The sequence below is a fragment of the Esox lucius genome, chromosome 8 (genome assembly GCF_011004845.1).
Source record: "Esox lucius isolate fEsoLuc1 chromosome 8, fEsoLuc1.pri, whole genome shotgun sequence".
Lineage (NCBI taxonomy): Eukaryota > Metazoa > Chordata > Actinopteri > Esociformes > Esocidae > Esox > Esox lucius.
In genome coordinates, this window is record NC_047576.1 from 2,486,787 (window position 1) to 2,506,685 (window position 19,899).

At 46.9% G+C, this 19,899-nt stretch overlaps 1 protein-coding gene across 23 annotated transcripts in view; it reads left to right on the top strand.

The window, feature by feature from the left end:
• ptprsa (protein tyrosine phosphatase receptor type Sa) overlaps positions 1 to 19,899 on the top strand; it is a 237,838-nt gene that overhangs the window by 110,116 nt on the left and 107,823 nt on the right. For all 23 annotated transcript variants that reach the window (XM_034293796.1, XM_029121676.2, XM_029121677.2 and 20 more), the window contains 2 exons: positions 6,203 to 6,348; positions 8,797 to 8,938. In XM_034293796.1, the coding sequence (XP_034149687.1) occupies positions 6,203 to 6,348; positions 8,797 to 8,938 (288 nt within the window). The remainder of the gene's footprint in view (positions 1 to 6,202; positions 6,349 to 8,796; positions 8,939 to 19,899) is intronic.

A 19,899-nucleotide genomic window follows, 5' to 3' on the forward strand; every position in this document is an offset into this window, starting at 1 on the left:
AAAGGGTGGAATTCAACAATAACCAGCAGCGTTCGGCCCGAGGCCTGAGGCAAATGGAAATGTTTAAAGGTTAATTATGCTGATCTTGGTTTTCATGCATACACACACACAAACATATTAACACCAACACAATGTATTCAGCACTTGCTCAAGCGCACACACACACATGCACCTCTACCTGCTTTGGGGTTCTCCTAATGGACACCTCTGAGTCAGATTCTGTTTTCAGCTCTATATTAATCTGGACCCTTGGTGAAGGAGTAACGTCTGTATGTTAACGTTTGCTCCAGACGTTTGCTCCAGACGTTTGCTCCAGACGTTTGCTCCAGACGTTTGCTCCAGACGTTTGCTCCAGACGTTTGCTCCAGACGTTTGCTCCAGACGTTTGCTCCAGACGTTTGCTCCAGACTCTAAAGTCGTTGCTGTTTTTTCTACAATCTCCTGTTTGGATTTCTACCTCATTCCAATTGCTCTCTTCAATTTGTGTCTCTCCTCTGTCTTCTCTCCTCCATTTGGTCTGGTCGGTATACAGTGGGGAGAACAAGTATTTGATACACTGCCGATTTTGCAGGTTTTCCTACTAACAAAGCATGTAGAGGTCTGTCATTTTTATCATACACACACTTCAAATGTGAGAGACAGAAACTAAAACAAAAATCCAGAAAATCACATTGTATGATTTTTAAATAATTAATTAGCATTTTGTTGCATGACAAAAGTATTTGATCACCTACCAACCAGTAAGTATTCCGGCTCTCACAAACCTGTTAGTTTTTAAGAAGCCCTCCTTTTCTCCACTCATTACCTGTATTAACTGCAACAGTTTGAACTCGTTACCTGTATAAAAGACACCTGTCCACACACTCAATCAAACAGACTCCAACCTCTCCACAATGGCCAAGACCAGAGAGCCATGTAAGGACATCAGGGATAAAATTGTATACCTGCACAAGGCTGGGATGGGCTACAGGACAATAGGCAAGCAGCTTGGTGAGAAGGCAACAACTGTTGGCGCAATAATTGGAAAATGGAAGTAGTTCAAGATGACGGTCAATCTCCCTCCGTCTGGTGCTCCATGCAAGATCTCGCCTTGTGGGGCATCAATGATCATGAGGAAGGTGAAGGATCATTCCAGAACTACACGGCAGGACCTGGTTAATGACCTGAAGAGAGCTAGGACCACAGTCTCAAAGAAAACCATTAGTAACACACTACGCCGTCATGGATTAAAATCCTGCAGCACACACATGGGGCCATGTATCCCGAGATCTTGGCCAACAACCTCCTTCTCTCAGTAAGAGCATTGAAGATGGGTCGTGGCTGGGTCTTCCAGCACGACAACGGCCCGAAATACACAGCCAGGGCAAGGAGTGGCTCCGTAAGAAGCATCTCAAGGTCCTGGAGTGGCCTAGCCAGTCTCCAGACCTGAACCCAATAGAAAATCTTTGGAGGGAACTGAAAGTCTGAATTGCCCAGCGACAGCCCCGAAACCTGAAGGATCTGGTGAAGGTCTGTATGGAGGAGTGGGCCAAAATCCCTGCTGCAATGTGTGCAAACCTGGTCAAGAACTACAGGAAACGTATGATCTCTGTAATTGCAAACAACGGTTTCTGTACCAAACATTAAGTTCTGCTTTTCTGATGTATGAAATACTTGTGTCATGCAATAAAATGCAAATACATTTCTTAAAAATCATACAATGTGATTTTCTGGATTACAATGTGATACCTATGATAAAAATTACAGACCTCTACATGCTTTGTAAGTGGGGAAACCTGCAAGATCGGCAGTGTATCAAATTCATGTTCTCCCCACTTTACATCTCTCCTGTCCGTGTTCACCTTCTGTATTTAGCGTAGTTAACCCTTTGCTGCTGTACATATTCTAGCAGTGGTGTTCAAGGTGGAGGTCGCAGGAGTATCTACAGAGGTAAAAACTGTGAAATAAAAATACAAATGATTAATGTATTAGATCTGAGATCATATGAAGAATCACATTTTGCTTGCATGTGTTTAATGGTCTGATCTAGGTTTATATTTTTTCGAGACAAACTCATCTTGCAGGCGTTTTGGTTGGCCGCCCACGTTTTCGGATATACGGAGCAGAAGTGCAGCTCATAGGGTTGTACCGTGTTTCCTCTGCCATGGGTCACCAGCCATCTGTCTTGGTGGCAGGATTTCTTTGCAGTGTATTGACATGTATTGACATGTTTTGACAAGCTGTATTGACATGGAGATGCCATGGAGGCCAGCCTCCTGCTGCTGAATATGACTCTGAAACATGGCCTCGTTCCCTACTTAGTGCACTACTTTCAATGGCCTCGTTCCCTACTTAGTGCACTACGTTCAATGGCCTCGTTCCCTACTTAGTGCACTACTTTCAATGGCCTTGTTCCCTACTTAGTGCACTACTTTCAATGGCCCTGTTCCCTACTTCGTGCACTACTTTCAATGGCCTCGTTCCCTACTTAGTGCACTACTTTCAATGGCCCTGTTCCCTACTTAGTGCACTACTTTCAATGGCCCTGTTCCCTACTTAGTGCACTACTTTCAATGGCCTCGTTCCCTACTTGGTGCACTACTTTCAATGGCCCTGTTCCCTATCTAGTGCTCTGCTTTCAACCCAAGGGCCAGGCAATGGTAAAAGTGGTCAAATGTAGTTCAGTAGAGGAAAACGGGTGATTTTACAGATATGCGTAATATCCCACTCCCCCAGCTATCTGCGTCTTAGAAGATCAAAGACATTGGTGGATTTTTCCTGCTTATGGTGAACGTCTCACTTTGTGTGTATCTACGTGTGTGTGTGCGTGCATGTGCGTGTGTGTGTGTGCGTGTGTGTGTGTGTGTGTGCCTGTGTATGTGAAAGGAATGAGAGAGAAACTTTTTGGGTATATGTTGAACTGTCATGCTACACTTTTGCTATCCACAGCCTCCTACCTCCCTACCACTCCCTCTACCACACCTTCTACCACTCCCTCTACCACTCTACCACACCTTCTACCACTCCCTCTACCACACCTTCTACCACTCCATCTACCACCCTACCACACCTTCTACCACTCCATCTACCACCCTACCACCCTACCACACCTACTACCACTCCCTCTACCACACCTTCTACCACTCCCTCTACCACACCTTCTACCACTCCATCTACCACACCTTCTACCACACCTTCTATCACTCCATCTACCACCCTACCACACCTTCTACCACTCCCTCTACCACACCTTCTACCACTCCATCTACCACCCTACCACACCTTCTACCACTCCATCTACCACCCTACCACACCTACTACCACTCCCTCTACCACAACTTCTACCACTCCCTCTACCACACCTTCTACCACTCCATCTACCACTCTACCACACCTTCTACCACTCCCTCTACCACACCTTCTACCACTCCATCTACCACCCTACCACACCTTCTACCACTCCATCTACCACCCTACCACACCTTCTACCACTCCCTCTACCACACCTTCTACCACTCCACCTATCACTCTACCACACCTTCTAACACTCCCTCTACCACACCTTCTAACACTCCCTCTACCACCCTACCACACCTTCTACCACTCCATCTACCACCCTACCACACCTTCTACCACTCCATCTACCACCCTACCACACCTTCTACCACTCCATCTACCACACCTTCTACCACTCCCTCTACCACACCTTCTACCACTCCCTCTACCACTCTACCACACCTTCTACCACTCCCTCTACCACACCTTCTACCACTCCCTCTACCACCCTACCACACCTTCTACCACTCCATCTACCACCCTACCACACCTTCTACCTCCCTACCACTCCCTCTACCACTCTACCACTCCCTCTACCACTCTACCATTCCCTCTAGCACTCTACCACACCTTCTACCACTCCCTCTACCTCCCTACCACACCTTCTACCACTCCGTCTACCTCCCTACCACTCCCTTTGTCTCTCTACCACTTCCTCTACCTCCATACCACTCCCTCTACCTCTCTTTCACACTAACTACCTTTCTTCCAATCCCTCTCCACCCCTTCCATTTTACCTGCCCTCCCTCCCCCCACTCTCTCCCCACCTGTATTTCTCTTCCCCCATCCAGCCTTCCACTAATCCAGTTTTTCTCACCCCCCCCCCCTCCCCTCTCTCATATTCCTCCTCTCCCTCCTCTCCTTTGCAACTTGTGGTACATCACTACTTCATGTGTGTTTATGGGGGATTGGAGGAGGGGGGTGGATGGAGTTGTGCCCGCCTACAGCCTGTTCATTATTAATGCACTGATGCACGCTCTGCCCGTTTGATCATCCCCACATATCCCTACACCCCTGAGTTAACAAGTTCCCCCAGAGAGTTCCCTCTGCCCGGCTTGTCGTTTTGAGAGCTGACCCCCAGCCCACCAGAAGACGAGCTGAGAAACTCAAAAGTGGAGCCAACCTCCTAAGGCTGGTAATATTCGAGAATATTAACAAATTTAGTTGATATTCTGAGAGCATTTGTCGGTCAAGAAAAGGATATTAGGTAAAAAAATATATATAAAAAAACTTCAAAAAGCTTCAGAAAATTTTTCAGTTTGGTTGTAATGCAGAACAAATGAGTTTTCTGACTTCTTGTATCTTGCCTGGAGCCTCGGCAGTCATTTGGAATGCCCGACACGCGCCGACACGCGCCGACACGGAACGCACGCGTCCGCCCTGGCATGAATGTTCGTCATCGTCTTATCTGGCCATCTCCTTCTATTCTCCAGCAGTGGTTGGCGTTTGCGTGTGCGTCTGGCTCAGCCAGTGAGGAACGTGTTTGGGTTTCAGATATGCTCTCTGTTAGTGGGGGACGGGGCGATGTATGCGCGCACACTCACATAAAATCAAGGCAGAAGCTCCTCGATGGAGCTTTATTATTCATTGCTCCATTAAATTATTCTTGGCAGCGTCAGCTTGTCATGGTGTGCATTGTCTGTAGTGTAATTACTCCTGTGTTGGTACACGGCCGCTCACCCCCCATCCCTCCACAGGCTCCTGAAACATACGAGCCCCATGTTTCCCCCCGTCCCTCCACAGTCTCCTGAAACATAAGGCCCCAAGTTTCCCCCCGTCCCTCCACAGGCTCCTGAAATATTCGAGCCCCAAGTTTCCCCACGTCCCTCCACAGTCTCCTGAAACATACGAGCCCCATGTTTCCCCCCGTCCCTCCACAGTCTCCTGAAACATAAGGCCCCAAGTTTCCCCCCGTCCCTCCACAGGCTCCTGAAATATTCGAGCCCCAAGTTTCCCCTAGTCCCTCCACAGGCTCCTGAAATATTCGAGCCCCAAGTTTCCCCCCGTCCCTCCACAGGCTCCTGAAAAGTTTCCCCACATTTCTCCAGGCTGCAACCCTCCCAGGCCAACCCACTCTCTTCCTTTTGTGTCCATATAACACGGGTTCACACTTCACAATGTCGTGCTATGCATACGCCAAAGTCCTTTTTTGCATGCAGTTGAGGCGCGATCTCCCATGAATAATTATGGTGAATGAAATCGTTTCATTGACACGCACCAACTTAAACCTATTTGACGTCACCATCATCGAGGCTCGGATTTCCCAAAGATTGACGAATCGTTTAAAAGCCGAAGATTAACTTTTTTCTTGAAAGAACGTCAAAGGGTAAAGGTAGTACTTACATTTCGAATTTATTCACCATAATTATTAATGGGAGGAGATCGCGTCTCAACTGCACGCAAAAAAGGTCTTTGGCTTATGCATAGCACGACATTGTGAAGTGTGAACCCGTGTTATATGTACGCAAAAGGAAGAGAGTGGATTGGCCAGGCACCCTGTGCGGCAGTGGGCGTGTCTATTCGTGACATCATACAGAGGAAGAATGACGAATTCTAAAAGCCCACATTGTCTGCTCATACAATGAAAGTTTGTGTTTTGTTTGGTGTGTGTGTCCATGTGTGTACGTGTGTGCGTGTGTGTGCGCTTGCTTTTCGGAATTGAATTACCTTTATTTGCTGCTATAACGGTCCATGTAATGAATTGGGTTATCTGGCGCCTGCTGTTCCATCACTTTGGTCTCAGTCTGTTTTAACGCTTTCTCTTTCTTTCCCACTCTCTATATTTTCTCTTCTTCTCTCTCATCATCTCTCAACGTCCATCTTTCTCTTGCTTATTCTCTGTCCCTTCTATCTCTCCCTCTTCTTCTCTCTCTCTTTTTGTCTCCAGCGCCTCCAAGGTTTACTAAAGTTCCCGTTGACCAGATCGGCGTATCCGGGGGTGTGGTCTCATTCGTGTGCCAGGCGACAGGAGATCCTAAGCCCCGGGTAGGCTGGAACAAAAAGGGGAAAAAAGTTAACTCCCAGCGCATTGAGGTGAGACACTGCCCCCTACTGCCGTGGAGGAACCATGACTTCTTCTGTAATAACCTACTGTACATAATATATACCATTTAACAGAAACTGTTATAAAGGCTACAGTACACTGATTGCATACACTGTTGTGTACATAACCCTAGCGAGGATTGAAACCCAGGACCCTGGCATTGCCAGTCCTCCTACCAACTGAGCCAAATATCTCCCTGCTCATGTCCGACATTTTACCAGACTCGTTCTCACATTTACTACTGAAAGCACATACCCTCTTTCTTTAAATCAGCTCACAGACTACCTTTGCCATTAGTTTCCCTGACAAACAATGGTATTTATTCAATTGGGCGTGCATGCAGTAGGAACCCGTTGCGTTCAGAGATGCGGGACTTTGCAAGAGCAGCAACGCGCTCGGCTTGTCCTTTTGCACATGACAGGTGACAGGGATGTTCCACGAGACATTCACCGCTAATGGTGGCGCTTGTCACGTGGGCACATCCCCTCCTTGGGTTATTCATGATGTTTGTTGTCTGTCTGTGCGCGGGACCAGATGGCGGCTCTAACGTTGTGATTGATGCGCAGTGTTCCCTTAATTAAAACTCAAACCTCGAGCTGACGATGCACACATGCAGACACGCATGCGCTTACACACACACACACACATGCACACACGCATGCACTTACACACACGCACGCACATGCAGACACGCATGCGCTTACACACACACACACACATGCAGACACGCATGCGCTTACACACACACACACACATGCAGACACGCATGCGCTTACACACACACACACACACACACACACACATGCAGACACGCATGCGCTTACACACACACACACACACATGCAGACACGCATGCGCTTACACACACACACACACACACATGCAGACACGCATGCGCTTACACACACACACACACATGCAGACACGCATGCGCTTACACACACACACACACACATGCACACACTCACGCTAACAATGCAGTCAGCACACTTGGAGGAGCAGATAAACAAAGGCTGGCATGAAGAAGACCTGAAATCAGTTAGCAAACAGAATGAGAGAAATTATATCTTTATTGGGGGGATTCAAAAGTGACATATTAAATCTTTGTAACGGATCTATGGACCATTATATCACCTCATTTAATGGCTATGAACATGAAAAATGATCAATTATTTAATGGTTTGTTATGGATATTTGTCTACAGATGTGCCGTGGTCTTACTGACCATTACATCACCAGTACAAATAATCTCATGAAAAGGATTTCTAAAAACAATGAAGGAGTGAGCCACATTCAGCTGGATATCCTGACCTGTGTACTACATCAGAATCTGGATATCCTGACCTGGATACTACATCAGTATCTGGATATCCTGACCTGTGTACTACATCAGTATTTGGATATCCTGACCTGTGTACTACATCAGTATTTGGATATCCTGACCTGGATACTTAATCATAATCTGGAACATAAAAAGAACATAAAAAAAGAACATAAAATTATCGGTGTCCTTGATAAACCACCAAAGGCAAACTCCATGTTTAAATTTAGCAAAAAGTTTGAGTTTGAACTTTTTTTTTATCCTGAAGTCGGCCTTAAACATCTCTGTGAGCACATGGAGGTTAAAACCCACACATGCAGAAATCTCTAGAAGAAAAACCACATGACGGAGGACAAATGCAGTCCAAATCCAAACCGGTTCTGCGCAGAGCAAAGACCCCTGAGTATTCAGCCAGTAGTTAAACTCGGGTTCAATTTGTCGTTATTTCCTTGTTTTTTAAACAGTAATTTAGCAAATCAGATAGAAGGTCCATGCATTTGCCCCCCGATCAGCTGTTTGCTTTGATATTGATCTGGATGAGTCTCTGTGCTGTTCCCTCATTAGCGCTGCAGCCTTGAGATTCATCATGACTTGCTATTGAATTGTTCACTTGTATCCATCCACACGCCTCCCTTAAATAATGATGAAATCACATGTAAAAATAGTTTTCTTTTCAGATTTGTGTTTATTATTATATGGTGTCGGGTGTGAAAGTGGGGTGAAGATAGAGGAGAGACTGAAATAGCAATGTACTGGATTCATACCTTTCACTTAATTCTTATTGTGACAAATCTTTTCCTATAGCACAATATATTTGTACAATATAAGCACTCTGAGATGGTATGAATGTTAAACATTAAGGAAATTCTGCAATGTTCTGCTTCAGCATATGTATAGTATCATAATTTTATGGTAAAGGTATGGCTTTGATCATTTTAAATATATTCTATGCCAAAAAGCAAACCTTAGCTTACCCAGCAGATTAAAGTTATATGTGACAGATTTCCCCAGAAGCTTGTTCTAGTCGAGGGGCTAAATGTTGCTCCAACGTTCTCCTTCCTGTCTGAGAGACTAGAGAGTTAAATGTTGCTCCAACGTTCTCCTTCCTTTCTAACAGACTATAGAGTTTGATGAGGGAGCCGGGGCTGTGCTTCGGATCCAGCCTCTACGAGCGCCACGGGACGAGAACATATACGAGTGCGTGGCGGAGAACAGTGAGGGTGAGGTCAATGTCAACGCCAAGCTGTCTATCATCAGAGGTGAGTCACTCGATGGCTTCTAATGGCACGATCGCTGACCAATCGAATACGCTGACCGACAGTCTTTGATTATATCACCCTGTTGCCGTATGTCTTGATACACTCACTGACCAACAGACCAATAAAGTCCACTGACCAACAGACCAATGAAGTCCACTGACCAACAGACCAATGAAGTCCTCTGAACACGAGTCTTCTAGAATTCTGTTGCTGTTATGTTTTGATGGACCCCTGCAACAGGTTTCCCAGATGGTTTCTTGAATTGATAGTGCCAGAACATACTACCAGGTCCTGCATATTCCTTCATGGTGGTTGGTGATTGGTTAACAAAACTGGAACCACTGCTACTGAAGCTGAAAGGATGTTTCTTGGATCTGTGATAAAATATGTGCTTGCCGACAACTCTAATCACATAATAATCATGTTGCAGTCAGTGAAACAAGTGGGTGTTATGTAAATCTATCGGAGGCAGCAATGGACAGGTCAGATACTTGATTGGAGATAGTGCCCTAATCAATCTAGTTCCCATCATGCTTTGCTGCCTATATCTGCTAGCCCCCATGTTGTCCTGTTGGGGCAGTTAATCTACTGGCTTCACGTCACAACTGGACAGGAACATTTATCTGCCCTGGCGTTGGCTGGTGCTGAGCTGTGGTTCAGGCTGCAGGAGCTCTTGGGGGTGAAGTCTGAAGGCTCCAGTCCTGTTCTGGCTGGGCAGGCCGGGCTCGGGCCCAGGATCTGGGGGTGAAAATCCAGACTTTTGGGGCAACAATGTCCCCTCGCACACCACAGGCCCACAGGCAAGGTGGGGAGAGAAGACCCCCCCCCCCCCCCGGGTCTGCGTCAAGGCTCATCCTGGTACAGGCTAATCAGCCTAGCTGGCAGAGGATTAGAGGGGACAGAGGGGGAGGTTTTAGGAGGGTGGGGGAGAGAGAAGACCATAGGGGGTTTGGATAAAAGACGAGGGAGAATTGACAAAGGATAAAGTACAGCAGATAGAGGCTGTGAGGAAACAAATAACACTGAATAGCAGAACAGGAAAGATGGGAGTGGGGACAACATACAGGATATAGGGGAGAAGATATAGAAGTTAGACAACAGATCTGTTCTTCGGTCAATGTACGTACCTTATAAGGTATGTCATTAAGTCTGTATACTGTCCATATAACCCCTGACCCTAGGGTGGTCCTCGTAGTAGAGAGAGAGAGAAAGAGACAGGGTCACGGTTTAAGTCAACTCTTTGGTTGTTTTGTTCCTCTCCCTTTTCACTGTTCTCTTTCTCCCATCTGGATTCACTTTCTGTCTCTTTCCCATCTCTGTCTTACTGTCTTTCTGTTTCCCTTTCCCTCCCACATTCTGTCTCTCTGTGACCCTCCGAGCTGACAGAGCTCGTTAGTGAGGAAAGAGCTGTGTCGGGCGATGGGCGGAGCTTCCAGGCTTGTTTGATCAGCCAGCCTTACTGGAGGACTAGGAAGGAATGTTTGTTTTACAACTCGTGCCCATTTAATTGGATCCTGCCAACACCAAGCTGGGCACAGTCTATCAGCTACACTCACGCCAATCTTCTTGGCTGGCTAATGAAAGACAGCTTCTTCTCCCTCACTTTGTGGTTAATACAAAAGTGTTCCGAGAACTGCTCTACCCTGTATACTGCTTTTACCAGAACCCCCCACCATACCTACTTCCTCACTGATATGACATAGGATGCCCTCCATCACTGCCCACCATCACTGCCCACCATCACTGCCCTCCATCACTGCCCACCATCACTGCCCTCCATCACTGCCCACCATCACTGCCCTCCATCACTGCCCACCATCACTGCCCTCCATCACTGCCCATCATCACTACCCACCATCACTGCCCTCCATCACTGCCCTCCATCACTGCCCTCCATCAATGCCCTCCATCACTGCCCACCATCACTGCCCTCCATCACTGCCCTCCATTACTGCCCTCCATCACTGCCCATCATCACTGCCCTCCATCAATGCCCTCCATCACTGCCCACCATCACTGCCCTCCATCACTGCCCAACATCACTGCCCTCCATCACTGCCCAACATCACTGGTAGTTTGCCCTGAGCGAGTTAGGTTACTTTGGGCCAAAGAGGACCAAATCAACCCCCCAGTTAGCTGTTGCCACCAATCTCAGATTAAAGATGCACAAAAATAAAATAATAATTCCCAAAAATAGGGAAGGACACTTTTGTCTTCATCTCATCTTCTCTGTCATTCATTATTTTCCTCTCTCATGTTCTTTGTCTCTCTGAATTTCTTTTCTTCCCAATCTCTTTTCTGCTCTCTTCTCCCTGACATTCATCTTTTTCTTTCTCTCTCACTTTTTCTCTTCCATCCTTCTCTCTTTTCATTTTTCTCTCTTCTCTCACCCCTCACTCTCTCTCTTTCCCACATCTCTTTCCCTCATTCTGTCTTCCGTCTGTCCATCTTTCTCTTCAGTGTCTTTCTCCCTGTTTTCTTCTTTTTTTCTTCCATCTATCTCCCTCTGTCTCCCTCTCACTCTCTCCATTCTGGTCCAGGCGGTTTGGTGCGTTAACTGCAGTGCTTGTTGCCCAGCCCCAGGGTTGGCAGGGTATTAGTGAGCGATGTGTTCTTAAAGCCGTGCCGTGAATGATTTGGCGTAACGGAGCGTGGCTGATGATCATTCCTGCTGTATTCCTCTAGAATGCCAGAGAGAAGCGCAAAAGAAAAAGTGCATTATCATCAGAGAGCCAAGGGGGCTTCACTGCACAGCCTGGGAAGCGGTGTATGTGTGTGTGCATGTGTGGGATGTGTGTATGTGTGTGTACTGGTGTGTTTGAGATCTCCTTTCTGTGCACAGTTCTCCCACTCCTCCTCCATGTCCATTGATTCTATATTCCGGGCATCCATAACTGTATTTATTACTGTGTTTGTGTGTGTTTGTGTCTGTGGGTTTGTGGGTGTTTGTGTTTTGTGTGTACATGCAAATGTGTGGCACCTGGTACAGTATCCGTGCATGTTACTTTGTGTGTCTGTGTTTCTGATGTTTATAATTGGGTCAAAAATGTCCCCAAACTGTTAAAATCTGTCAGACAACTGTCAAATGGGAAACCTTTTCTGGTACCCAATTTGAATTAAGCATTTATTTTTATTGCCTTAAGTGTTAGGTTTGTGACAAAAATTAAGTTTGGGATTAGGGTTAGACCGAGGGTTAGGTTTAGGCATTGTGTGCTCATTTAGATAACAAAATCAATGTGTGTGTGTGTGTGTGTGTGTGTGTACATTATGTGTTCATGCATGATTCATCTCAGCATTCTCTTGGCTTTTCCCGGAATCCTTGGCTGCTTTGTGACTCCATCTTGCCTCCGTGGCTCATGGGTAATTGTGTCGTGCTGGGCTGGGCAGAGGTCACCACACCCCAACAACAGACTAAATCACAAGCCTAATTGGCCAGTTAAATAGGGCTACAGTGGAAAAAAATGAACTGATTGGCTGGGGCAGATTTAACAATGACAGGGGTTTACAGTTGACCTCCCCTGACAGGAGAGACAGAGGACCAGAGGCTAGTGAAGTGAGGGAGGAACCCAACTAAAAAGAATAATAACCAGTCATGATAACATCATTCTTCATGAAGATTACGGTTCCTAGTTGTTATGATGTGGACTAGAAGTTAGGTGATTGCGTTAAAGGCTTATTGCCTCAGTATTCACAGTCATGCTTGTTAACACCTGAAAATGGAATGTGATGGAGGAGCTGTAGGAGTGGGAGGGAGGACCGGAGGAGGGTGGGTGGGTGGTTGTTAGAGGGGGAGGTTGGGTGGTTGTTAGAGGGGGAGGTTGGGGAACTGATTTAGATGCTGTAGAACGAGAGAAAGGAGATTTGAAGAGAGGAATAGAAGGAGGTTGTTAAATGAGATGTGTATTTTGTGTGTGTGTTTGTGGACTTGGTGGGTTTTGGGTCGTAAGAGACAGACAAATAAGGAGCCTCAGTATCAGGAGCAGATCTTCCCTCTCGTCCTCTTCCTCGTCCTCTTTTCCTTCCTGCTCTGATCCACCTGCTGATCTCCTCTAAGCCCTCTGAACAGGCAGAGACACTGATGAAGGGAGTGGGGGAGAGAACTCAAGATAAATAGACAGAAAGGTATTGAGTAGAATAGAGAGAATTGGCAGAGGGAGTGATAAAGCCAGATTATCCATAAAGGGTAGATGGGAGAGCAGTGAATCCAGCTAACAATACAAAGAAACCAAGTAACGATTCCAGGTAACGACGCCTGGGAAACCAGGTAACCACACCTGAGAAAGCAGATAACGACACCAGAGAAACCAGGTTACAACATCAGAGAAACCAGGTTACAACACCAGAGAAACCAGGTTACAACACCAGAGAAACCAGCTAATGACAACAGAGAAACCAGCTAACGTTAACAGAGAAAGACACCAAGCAATGGGATCGAGAGAAAAAGGGGAAAATAAAGAAGTATAACTGAGGAAGAGATCTGTGAGGCAGATAGAGGCAGATAGAGGCAGGTAGAGAGAAGACCAAGAGAATGAGAGACAAAGGAAGAAAAGGAATGAGAAAGACAGGTCTTCTCAATGCCAGCAGCCTCTGCCAACCTCATTTGATTAAGTCTACAGTCAACACCCACCCAGCTGTATTTGCCCACCACAACTCCAAGTCTTGCCCCTTATAAACAAGCCAATTCCCAACACCCTCCCCCCTTTCCCTCAGTCCCTCTCTTTCTTTCCCCCTCCCTTTCTCCCCCTCGCCCTCACTCCCCCCCTCCCCTCTCTCCTTCCTCCCTCTCTCTCCCTGTCTCTCTTCTCCCCCTCTCTCCCCCCGCTCTCTCTCTACCTGTCTCCGTCTCTCCCTCTCTCTCAGTGGCTCCACTCTTGTGAAATGCGTTTGTTCAGCATTGTTACGTCCAGCACAGTGTTACATCCAGCACAGTGTTACGTCCAGCACAGTGTTACATCCAGCACAGTGTTACGTCCAGCACAGTGTTACGTCCAGCACAGTGTTACATCCAGCACAGTGTTACGTCCAGCACAGTGTTACGTCCAGCACATTGGTACGTCCAGCACAGTGTTACGTCCAGCACAGTGTTACGTCCAACACAGTGTTACATCCAGCACAGTGTTACGTCCAGCACAGTGTTACATCCAGCACATTGGTACTTCCAGCACAGTGTTACGTCCAGCACAGTGTTACGTCCAGCACAGTGCGTGTTACTCTGACTCTCATGACTGTGTCTGCACACATGACGCTTTTTACCGAAAATGTTATCCAGATAGGAAACAGTGTTTCCCTACGCTTGTTTGTGCTGGGACAGTGTTTATCATTATTGGTAGAGATTTTGTCGTTTGCATGCATTAGATGTATTTTCTTGTATTCAGGTGACAGTATGACTAAACTCTCTTTAGTTTTAATGTTGTGTTGGTGTATGAGGTTATCCTTGGTGTTTTGTGTTTTGTTGTTTCCATTTTGGGCTGCTGTCACTTCCTGAAAAAAATTCCTCCATCACCCCCCATCCTCCCCCCTCTCCCCCAGCCTCTGGTCCCCCCTCTCTCCCAATCCTCTCCTTCTCAGATCCCCATCCTCTCCTTCTCAGACCCCCATCCTCTCCTTCTCAGACCCCCATCCTCTCCTTCTCAGACCCCCATCCTGTCCTTCTCAGACCTCCATCCTCTCCTTCTCAGACCCCCATCCTCTCCTTCTCAGACCTCCATCCTGTCCTTCTTAACCGCCCATCTTTCCCCTCTCAACCCCCATCCTGCCTCCTCTCATGCTCCCTGAGTGGCTGGTCTGAATCTGTAAACCACCGACACTCTGCAACCCCCCCCCCCCCCCCCCCCCCCCCCCCCCTCTGAAAGTGCCGTCTGGAGGATATATTCACTGAGAAGAGGAGTTTATTGCCTCCCGATTCTTCGATCCTGGTAACCTGGAGAGCGGTAATCAGCTGTGATTGGGGGATAGGAGAGCCGTAATCAGCTGTGATTGGTGGATAGGAGAGCGATAATCAGCTGTGATTGGTGGATAGGAGAGCACAGCGAGGAAGGTAGCTGGGATGAGGGAGGCTAAGTGGCTGAATTTCTGAGTCTAGCTCAGCTTCCAAACTTTCACCATCAATTTGGGGTTCTGTCTACTCAGCTAGGACGACCTTGCCTATGCATGAAAGAGAGAGACAGAGAGAAAGAGAAGGCTTTGGCAAGACATTGGGGGGAACTGTTCTTTTTTTACTCTCTCAAATGTTTGGCTAAATGAAGCGCGTGTCGGCTGCGACTCACCGGTCCAGATCAGTGTCTTTGGGATGGTTTTACAGGACTGAGTCGAGACCATTCCAAAGAAATACGTGTGAACGGAATTGTAATATCAGACCTTCTGTTATCTTTTATCTCAACCAATTCTGTGAAGTTTTCTAAACCCCTTTCTCAGCAGTTTGTTCTAAACCTTTTCTAATACTGAGAATCTTCCTCGTATTGTCCGCCAATACGAGGAAGTGACAATGGTGATGGACAACGTGCTGTTAGACCGAACCGTTTCTGACACCAAGAGGGAAGCGGGCTGACAAGGGTGGTTTCCGTGACAGCTCCTCCGAATGCCCGGCTCATGAATAAACAGGAGCTGTGGGAGGCGGCCTGGGCTGCCATTTTCATAAATAAAAATGAGGCCACAACCCAGGTGACTGAAGCAGTACAACACAGATATCACACCAAGTGCCTGCATTCTGGCACAACTGATAGGCCTTCCATTCCCAACCCGGCTATAGAGCCCCTGCACGTAATGTGAGGAGGGGGCAAGAGACTGGTTTCCATTTCTCCATAATAATCTGCATATGGGCTCACATAACATCTCCATTACAGCACAACAAGCCACAGGTATTGGCCAGTCCTACCTGCTTTGCCATTAAATGACCTATGTCATCCGTCTCAGACACGACATGCCAGGATGGAACGTGGAGTGAAAGATCAAACGAAAGACACCAGTGAGACAGAGTGTGTTGGAGAGAGAGAGGGAGAGAGGGGGGAAGAGGGAGCGAAGGAAAGTGAAGGGAAAGAAGATGCTATCTGGACAGCTTTTCCTTGATTACAGAGTGTCTGTTCTGGAGGGCTGCCTCACCCTGACTGGATCCGGAGGAGCAGCTGTTAATATTTAAAGAAGCCTCGCTATCTTCTGCCTAAAGGGCAACGCCGCACGCCACTCGCCGTTGCTCAGGCCCGCTCCCCCCGCCATCAGCACTGGACGCCGCTAACCGAACATCTGTTCCCGGCGCGCGCTGTTTGCCTTCTCCTCTCAGCTCCTGCTGTCCCCTTCGTCAGCGTTACACCGAAACGCTTCTATTTTTCACGCTAACCAACGCACGTCTGTGTCGGGAGATGGGCGGAACGGGAGCCTCTGGAGGCTGAATGTTTGTGTGTTCAGTGTTCTTCAGAAACTGTTTTTTTTTTGTTCTTAACTAAATGGCCCCAAAACAAGTCATTCAGGGTCACTTCAGTTTGGGAGCGGAGAGAGGGTATGTTTTTGGGGCCTCAGGGCCCAAGTTATTTCATTGTTGTTCCTGGCATATGCACTGTTGACTAAGTGAAAGGTGAAACCACTGCGACCGTTTTCGCTGGGAATTGTTCAGAAATTTTTGCCTGACTTCTATGCTTTAAAAAGGAACAGGCAGCCATGTGGCTATCCTCCTTCTCCACCCTGTCTGTTTTACTCTTTGGCCCTGTCCTCCCGTGTCCTGTCAACGGCCTTGATTTCTCCATTGTCATTCCGGGCATATCCTCTCATGTTTTCCCTGTTTTCAAGTTAATCGTTTATTCAACTGTTCCAACTGTCCCTTGTCAGGGTCCCCTCCTCCTGAGTCCCCCCCCCCCCACACACACACACACACACACACATACAATACCCCCTTCATTGTTTGCCTGTTGCCTACACAGCTATTAGCAGCACTAACCCATTACCCAAACCAGCAGCCATTTGTCCCATTTACCGCAACAACATATTTTCATAATTGTTCCCTCCCACTCGGTCATTAGAGGGTTAACTGCGCCAAGCTAATGACCCCGGGGCCTAGAGTACAATATGGGCAATGTCCCCCTCCCACCATTCCCTCATAATTACAATGTCTCTCATTTTAGTCGTCTATAATTGTATGTTTAGATATAGGCTTGTTTAGGCTGCCTTTTATTTTAGCTGCAGCGGTTCGGTATGTATGTTCAGCATGTTCTATAATGAATAATATAAGGCGTGTATCATCTGCATGTGTCTAATCACAGACCCAGCAATAACTCCAGGGCAAAAATAGTAATATAATATAGCCACATCTCTGCTTTACCAGAATGTCGACCTTGAGTTTGGTCAGTTTGTACAGCCATTACACATTTAACCCCTAGCTACTCTCGAATCAAAATCAAATCAGCTTTTATTGGTCCCACACACAGTTTTGCGAAATGCTCTAAGCTCACCTTGAGGTTGTTTCAGCTCCAGCTGCGGAACAGGCTTAAAGAAATCTCTGGAAATACCCCTCTGTTGCAGGTGATTTAAGTTTTCTCACGCAACCTCACTGGCTACGTGGCTCCATACGGTGAAGGAACTGGCACAATTCCTTTTGTGTATTTGTGTTATTCCTTTTTAATCATTTCTTGTTTAAATACAAGCTCAGTGTATTTGGAATTATGATTGGCGAAGTTCTGTAATTGACAAAACTGTATCATTCTGGTGTGCAAGTGGCCAAAAGCCCCCAGCCATGAGGTGCCCCCTGCCGAATGCGCCCTGACTGGTCGACGTTGTCTCTCTCAGGATAGGCACTTTCTCTAATAGCCCAGCCTCATCTCCTGTCTCCCCTGGAGTTGGCCTGTCTACCCCCGGGCAACTCAGGAACCCAGGCGAGCTTGCTCGCTTAGGGTAACTTTGCTTCTTTACTGGCTGAAATAGATAAACATAGTTGAGTTTATTTTTTATTTTACCAAATAAAATGTTTCTCCTCTTAGGCAGGAGATGGGTTGGAGCAGTCCCGGGCAATTACCTCTGTCTTGCCTGTGCCTCTGTCTTTGGAGGAAAACCTGTGCAGACAGTGTTCTGCACTGTGTGTGGTAGATCCAGCCAGTTCTCCCTGCCAGCCGGCTCCTATATTAGTAAGGAGAGGACGTTACCCCGTGTTGAACTCGGCCGCAAAATGCAGACGCTTTGGAAAGAGCGCCTGAACAGCTGCTGAACATACGTGGTAGAGACTACACTGGAGGAGGCAACCTCTGGTCCAGCGAGGAGGCGAGTCGTCGACATTTAGCCTGCTGGCTGTCATTGATCGCTGTCTGGCCGTGTGTTCAGTGCACTTCAAATTAGCCTGGTAGTCATGTTAGTTTCCCATTGATTGAATCTGGGGAATGTTTGAACAATGACGCTGTGTAACTGTGTAACACTGTGTAACTATCTAATGCTGTGCAACCATGTAAGACTATGTAACTGTGTAACACTGTGTAACCATGTAACTATGTGTAACTAAGTAACACTGTATGACAATACAACTATCTAATGCTGTGCAACCATGTAAGACTGTGTAACTATGTAATGCTGTGTAACCATGTAATGCAGTGTAACTAAGTAACACTGTATGACAATACAACGCTGCTTAACTATGTAACACTGTAAGTAAGTAACGCTGTGTAACGTTGCTAAACTTCTTCATCAGCTGCATTACACCTTGAAGCCCACTGATATTGCCTGGGTCTGAAACTAAACAGGATCAGTTCCCGTCGGAGGCTGGAGGTTTTTGGCATAGGAAATAGAGGGCCAGTGGGGGGGCAGTTTTCCCTCAGGTTGTAAGTTCGAATCCCAGGGCCCCAGGGTAATGATATAAGCTGTCACCCTCTGTAATGTGCTCGATCAGGAGAAAAATGTTCCAACGTTTTTTTCTCAGTTTAGAGATTTCAAAATATATATTTTGCTCCTTGGTCCTTTGGTAACCATGATGAATACCAGTAGGTGTTGGTTGTCTCTCGGAGCACAACACCTGTGACAGTGCTGTCCGTGTGCGAGGGGGAGGTTGGGAACACACCTTTTAATACCCAGTTTCTGTCTGAGATTGGAGTTCGAAGGTGAGCACTACGAAGGCTAAGAAGCCGTGATTAGTTTTCCTACACCTCATGACTCCGGACTGCATCTGCCTGCCTGTCTATCTTTCTCCTTCTCTCATTCACTTGTTTTTCTGTCACACTGTCTCACGTCTCTTTCAGTCGCACATTCTCTCTTTTTCGCTCTCATTCACACTCTCTTCCTGTCTGTGTCTTTCCAACCGACCTGTCGATTATGTGAATTTGAGCAGCCTGGACTTGCAGGGCAGCAAATGATTCTGACCAGATTTCCAGAGTCCAAACAGCTGGGGCAGCAGATTAGTTAAACGTCTATTTGTTCAAAGCCTATGGTAATGCTGAGGCATCTATCTCTCTCTTCACTACCTTCCTGTCTCTCAACCCCCCCCCCCCCCGTTCACTCTCTCTCTCCCTTTTCCTCTCTATTTCTCTCCCTCCATTCAGAGTTGCCGCATAATATTAATTCAGTCCTTCCTAAAGCCCCATCGGTAGCTGTGGCCAGGGCTAATCAGTTAACCTGATTATGCCACTGATTAAATTAAATAATTTCAGTAAGTGAAAATAATAATATGAGTAATATGATGTGGGGGAAAGAGGTTAAGCATGGCATCTGCTGTGGTCCTTGGCAGCGATGGGTGATGAGGTGCATTCATAATAGGTTTCACCGTTTGGTTAAAGATGTACTCTGTCAAAAAGAGCTTTGACGTCAATTAGAAAAGGGTGACAACATTCCATGGCACACCTGACCTAAGATGTGCCTCCCTCTCTACAGTGACCACTCTATCAAGTTGCGTTTTACACACGACCACTCTTACGATCCACAAGTCCCAGAGAGAAAAAAGCGGAATTATTTAATAGTGTTAATAACGGGATTCATTTGAGGGTAAAAATGACTGATCT